This window comes from Penicillium concentricum, assembly GCF_028827145.1.
Source record: "Penicillium concentricum strain IBT 3081 chromosome Unknown utg000002l_segment0_segment0, whole genome shotgun sequence".
Classification (NCBI taxonomy): Eukaryota; Fungi; Ascomycota; class Eurotiomycetes; order Eurotiales; family Aspergillaceae; genus Penicillium; species Penicillium concentricum.
In genome coordinates, this window is record NW_026622755.1 from 4,781,990 (window position 1) to 4,787,989 (window position 6,000).

Below are 6,000 nucleotides of genomic sequence, written 5' to 3' on the forward strand. Positions count from 1 at the left end.
GAATAAAACCTCCAGAATGTTGGAAACAAGTCAAATAGAAGTCAAGAGGCAAGACAGGCAAGGCAGGCACATGACGTGCACGGATAAACAGTCTTCCCGCCCGCTGCCCCATCTGCCCCGGCGCGGCTTGTTCCCCAGGGCTCTGCTCCCTTGCCTACCTTTGACCTTTCGCTAGCCAAAGTTGGTAGTGACTACGCTGCCCCTTCAAGCTAGAATGGCTACTGCTGATGGTCCAGCCAGGGTGCATGGTAAGTACGGATTGTGCCTGTTGGCTACCGTGAACCGCTGCTAAGGGATTTGTACAAAAAGACCGGAATGCACGTCGCCGTCCATTCTCGAGCTGGGTGAAACGCCTGGCGAACCTCAAGAATTCCTCCGATTCTACGACAAATCGATGGTCCAACAAGCGATCCACGGGTAACAAGGGCAAGAAAAGCGATCAAGGAAACAACCCATACCCGCTCTCTGGAACCATCAACCGTGACACAGGGACTCAGACACCGACCGATTCATACACGGGTGATCATTATGGTGCAGAATCTCGCTCCAGAAGTGACCCATCATTTTGCTCTGGCTATGAGAATCCAGCTCCCCTGACGAGCGCAAAATCCGCTGCGCCAACCATTTCAACCAACGGCGACGCCACATTCTCCGAAGCGGCATATTCCAAGGCAGGCACATTGACAACTGGCACTGAAGGGTTCAGCACCCATGGAGGAGGTGAGGGTAGCACCTTCTCGTCGCCTGCACCTTCAATTCGATCGATGACCACCACCCTGACCACTGTACACTCGGCGGCGCCCTCAACCCAACTGTACAATGCACAAAACAGCCACAACGGACACCACCATGCAAGTTCAACACAGAGCTCCTCGAACCAGCAGATTCAATTTTCCCACCAATTTCCCACGACCTCACCCGCTACCGCAGTCCCCCCGCACCTGGTGCCCCAACACCATGCGATGACGTACAGTGCCGCAACCGCAAACAATGCCTTGACCGATAACGCCTCTCTCCTCACTTTAGCGAGCTCCTCTAAGCGACGTCGTCGCAACTCCCTGGATACCAATGCATCTGTACGCGGATTGGCTCCGTCTTCCGTTTTTGGCGGCAGTCGGGAGAGCCTGCCGTTGAGTGTTTTGAGTGGGCATACGACTGAAGCATCCAATACCTCTGTGTTCAATGCATCGGGGGTACTGAGCCGACCAAGTATTGTTGGCCTTGCTAGTGCTGAACGCATCAGTGTCTACTCGGCCTCCGGAGCAATCCCGCTAGCCAACACCACCGCGGAGCGGGGCGGCTTGTACACCACCAAGCAAACCGCCGGCGGCGATACGGCCAGTATTCGCAGCGGCGTTCAATCACACAGTCGAAATGACAGTACTGCCGCCAGTATTGCCGGGGGTATTAGCAGTCCATTGGCTCTGGCTGGTCGCATGAGTCGAAGAAGTTCTGGGTGGGGGGAAATTACTGGCGAGGAAGGCAATAACGGAAAGCCTATTGATAAAAACGAGGATGAAGCGACGACCAAGGATGAAACCCCCTTTCCCGTTGAACCGCTCAAGACATGATTCCACATCGCACGTGCCCGCATACCTTTACCAGTCACGATCGAAAGGTAAGGTGTGCTTGAACGAAGTTACGCATGGACAGTTCGGAAGATTGAGCGAAGTAACAGCAATGCTTTACTACATAATGACTTGATGCATGGAAACCTTCCAAGGACCTGGATATTCTTAATTGTTTGGCGGCGTTTTCTAGGCTGGGACTTTGATACCCTATGCGGTATGGACAAATTCGTTTCTACTCAATCCATATTGCATGCAATTTTAGATCTTTCGTATATTCATTAGACCCTTTCTAGATCCCACTCCTGGTGGACTTTTTACATGTGCATGTCATCATCGTATGTGTTGATATCCATCCACCCCCTAGCCATCAAGGCGAATTGGCCCAAGGACAGCATTTCATCGGCGCCGAATGATCATGGGCATATCGTACTGATACACGAACCAGGAATTTTGGTAGTTCCATTCATGATTAGGGTCAACCAGTTGAATCTATATCGCGAGTTAGCACCAAGAAGCTGGAATCCAAGAAACGCTCATAAACCACTCACATCGAACGAGCTATACAGCGTCGCAATCAGCTTTTTGATCTCTAACATAGCGAGATACCGGCCCATGCAAACCCGGCCTCCGCCACCGAAAGACAAGTCGACGGTATCCTTCATCCGACGCAGGCGAACCTCAAAGTTCTCCGGGCTTTCATCCTTGCGCTGCAACCAGCGGTCTGGATTGAAGTCATCGGCATCATCTCCGAACACTCCGAAATCACGGTTTGTGACAAATGGGTTGATTCCGACCTTGGTACCTGCAGGGAGATATCGTCCATCGGGAAGCGTGAACCCGCCCTCTGGAACGACACGCTCGAATATCATGGCAATACCGGGGTTAATGCGCAGAGCTTCACGAATGACGGCATCCAGGTACGGCAAGTCGCGGATCTCCTTCCAGGGAGCAGGAGCGGAGATACCAGCGGCTTTGAGCTCAGTGGCAAGCTTGACCACCGCACCCGGTGCCTTGGCGAGGTAGTAAAGGGTAGCACGCATGGTGGCGGAGCTCGTGTCGCCTCCAGCAAGAATGCTCAGCATTAGCCAGTTGACAATCTGGTTGTCGTCGACCATGTCGGGGTACGTTTCTTTCAGCTGCACGTATTTGTCGAGCGTGTGGTCGACAGTACCTGTGGAGATCTTCTTCTCAGCGAGTTCAGCCTGATACTCAGCGACGACCTTGAAGGCATACAGGACGCCTGTCAAGGTGGGCTTGGGCCCAATGCGCTTAATCGGATTCTTGTCCAGGAGTTTGTCAATCCATGGGATTTGAGATACCTAGTATGACGTGTCAGTCACCGCCCTTGTTCACACCTAATCGTTGGTATCGGGGTACTTACTGGTGCGAAGTATCTCAAGCCAGCAGTCGAGTCAGTGATCAAATTGTCGACATCCTTCTCCTGGTCAATGAATCCATAGTGCCGGCCAAAGCTGTAGTTGGCAGTGACATCCCAGGCGACTGTATGATATGTTAGGTTCAATTTACGCAGGGTCCCAGGTGGTGATTGAGAGTATACTCACAGAAACCAATCCATTCATCTGCCGGACAAATCTTTCCTGCGTTATCACCATCGACGAATCTCAGCGCTAGCTTGTCCACAAACTTGGTCAATGTTTCATCGATCAGGGGCTCGTATTCCAGAACCTTGGTCATGCTCCAAAGGCCCCGAATAGGTCGGATGTTCTGGTTGTGCCAATCTTCGTCCTGGGTATTGAAGAGGTTCGACATTCGATGACCTTCAAGCAGTACATCGTTGGGGCGGTACATATCACTCTTTACATGATTACATGTCAGCACGGCCTATTCTCGCATCTAAAAGAACGGTATTGACTAGGAGAAGATATTTCCAACCTTTTTCCATGGATTCCGGGTAGAGTAAATTGTCCGAATTAGATTCGGGTCTGATATGCTCACGCAATTGGGCCCGACCTGTACCGCTGTGCCATATTTCCGATGTAATTGAACATTCTTGAGATCAATACGTCCACCATATGCGTGGAACGCACGCCAAAAATCGGTGATCTTGGCCAACGCCGGGCCAGGGATGGTTCTCAAGCGTGAAAAGAACACATCCGAAGTCAGCTTTATCAAAACAAGCAGACCCAGAGTGGCCAGGGCCTGGGCCCACAGGCTGGAAGGAAGAGGGATCATTTCCGACATCGATAAATGTGGATTCTGGGCGCGCACAAAGGTACGTGCAGAGAAGCAACCAGTTTCCAAATCCAATGTACACTGCCAATGGCTAGAATTTCGTGAGACGTGCAGGTTGACAGGTGCAGCTTTTCAAGCCCCAAGCACCATAGGCACTAGGGCTGAGATAAAGGGGCACCTGATTTGACCAACACTTTCAGTTTTCAAGGCGTGGGGACCATTGCGGAGAAAAAAAACATTGTAAACGGCGCGAATACCGGCTTTCTAGTGCAGAAATGACAATGCTCCAATGGATATCAAAACTATATCCAAGTGGGATTTAGCGTTCGTCTCCAGACGGGGGTGGTCGGAATGTGGAGTCCGTAGTTGATTTTTGATGATCATGACTGGTTCTGCGATGAAGCCAATTTCCTAATTTGGTCATAACAACCTTGGCTTTACAGCGGCGCCGCCCTAGCGCCCGAAAGATACCATGGTTCTGAGACAGCGGCTACCTAATTAGCCCATTTAGGAAAGGTCATATAACCTGTCATATAACCTGGTCATTGTTTTCGGCCTGGCAGATCCACTGCCATGTTACGCGAATCACAATGTCAGGCTTGTTCCAATCAGGAAGGCCCTAAACCGATCGATTGGATCTTTTCAAGATCAACTTGGGAAATACGAGCTCCACTTGCTATACTAACTACATATGTATTGGCTTTTTCGGACTTTGCCCCTGTCATGTTTTATCTCGGGTTAATCTAATTTTTGAATATGATGCCCTCTTAACAATGCTTAACTCCCCTGCAGTCCCATGCGCTTGTAATCACCTGTGGCGTGCCCACATCTGGGGGCGTTGAATCTTTAACCTTACGGGTATACCCCGGATTGTGATTCCGGGCAGCATTGGCCGACGTTTAGGATGTCGTCTAGCGGAAGTGCCTCTCCCCCGTTGGGGAGCCAGGCTCATACGGTACAGGGTGTGATGTGGACAATGTCGATGGTTCCTTTGGCCTTCGTTTTGATGCGCTTGTATGTGCGAGTATACATGCGGAAAGTGTTTGGCTGGGATGACGGTATCGCAATTGCCGCAATTGTAAGGGACTCGTTTATTTTCATGTCTGACTGGCTCGGATGATCTTGCTGACTTCGTTCCTTTGATAGGGTTGTCTGGTTGCATACGCTGCTGTCTGTCATGTTGCTGCAAATCTGGGCTTAGGACAGCACCTTGAAATAGTCCAGAAAAACCCCGATAACCTCATTCAGGTAGCGCTCCTGTGCAATATTGGCGAAAGTCTGGCTATCATGGCATGCACCCTTGGCAAGACGTCCTTTGCTGTCACGTTGCTTCGGATCGTGGTCGACAGATGGATGGTTATACTGCTATGGTTCGTGATCGTGACAATGAATGTTGTCAATATCTTGGCTGCACTCTTTGTCTTTCTGCAATGCAAAGATCCTCGGCATTTGTGGAATCCAATGATTCCATCAGAGTGTTGGCCGTCGCACATCTTTACCCATTTCTCTCTCTTTGTTGGTGGTAAGTCTTCTTGCAGAAGTCTGTTCGGATTGTGGTATTAACGACTAACGCTCAAATTTTTTCATACAGCCTATTCTGGAGCACAAGACTTCGTCTTAGCACTGCTGCCGTGGACAATTGTCTGGAACTTGCAAATGAGGAAGAAGGAAAAGCTTGGTGTGGCCGTTGCAATGAGTCTTGGAATCTTGTAAGTACTTGGGCAGAGCCCCTTATACACTCTTAACCATGCATCCCACGTACTGATTGACTTGTCTCTCCACAGCGCAGGTGCAGCATCCATAGTCAAGACCATCCACCTCGTGGCCCTCTCGGCCAAAGCCGACTTCACATGTACGCCACTAATTGTTTCTCTTTTTTCTTCCTCCGAAACTAATTTCTTCTCTTTACTTAGGGGAACTTGCTCCCTTATTGATCTGGGCAGCTGTGGAAGACGGTCTCGCTATCACCGCTGCATCTATTCCCGCACTTAAACCTCTCTTAACGAAGATATTCCCCAGCACAGCATCGGACAATTATAACATGATCCCGTATCCAGGTCTACCTCCCAGCCACAAGGTCTTCGACAACTCTCAGGGCGAAACGCAGACGAACATTGGACATACGACTGTTCACGATTTAGGAAGTCAAACGGCAATCCTAGAGCCCATGTCTCCAAAAGGCGAAAAAATCAACATGACAACCGAGGTGTCGGTGACATATAATCATGGCTTGTAA

General features: G+C 50.3%; 3 protein-coding genes across 3 annotated transcripts; 2 read left to right on the forward strand and 1 right to left on the reverse strand.

The window, feature by feature from the left end:
- Positions 1 to 214: 214 nt before the first annotated feature.
- N7517_005450 (uncharacterized protein) lies at positions 215 to 1,571 on the forward strand (the record flags this gene model as incomplete). The annotated part of the gene is made up of 2 exons (XM_056723180.1): positions 215 to 248; positions 310 to 1,571. 2 exons carry the CDS (start codon positions 215 to 217, stop codon positions 1,569 to 1,571), a joined length of 1,296 nt encoding a protein of 431 aa, XP_056579430.1.
- A 396-nt stretch (positions 1,572 to 1,967) lies between these two features.
- N7517_005451 (cytochrome P450) lies at positions 1,968 to 3,773 on the reverse strand (the record flags this gene model as incomplete). Its single annotated transcript, XM_056723181.1, has 5 exons — positions 1,968 to 2,060; positions 2,120 to 2,890; positions 2,953 to 3,071; positions 3,134 to 3,386; positions 3,528 to 3,773. 5 exons carry the CDS (start codon positions 3,771 to 3,773, stop codon positions 1,968 to 1,970), a joined length of 1,482 nt encoding a protein of 493 aa, XP_056579431.1.
- An 895-nt stretch (positions 3,774 to 4,668) lies between these two features.
- N7517_005452 (uncharacterized protein) lies at positions 4,669 to 6,000 on the forward strand (the record flags this gene model as incomplete). The annotated part of the gene is made up of 5 exons (XM_056723182.1): positions 4,669 to 4,842; positions 4,911 to 5,286; positions 5,356 to 5,473; positions 5,549 to 5,616; positions 5,678 to 6,000. 5 exons carry the CDS (start codon positions 4,669 to 4,671, stop codon positions 5,998 to 6,000), a joined length of 1,059 nt encoding a protein of 352 aa, XP_056579432.1.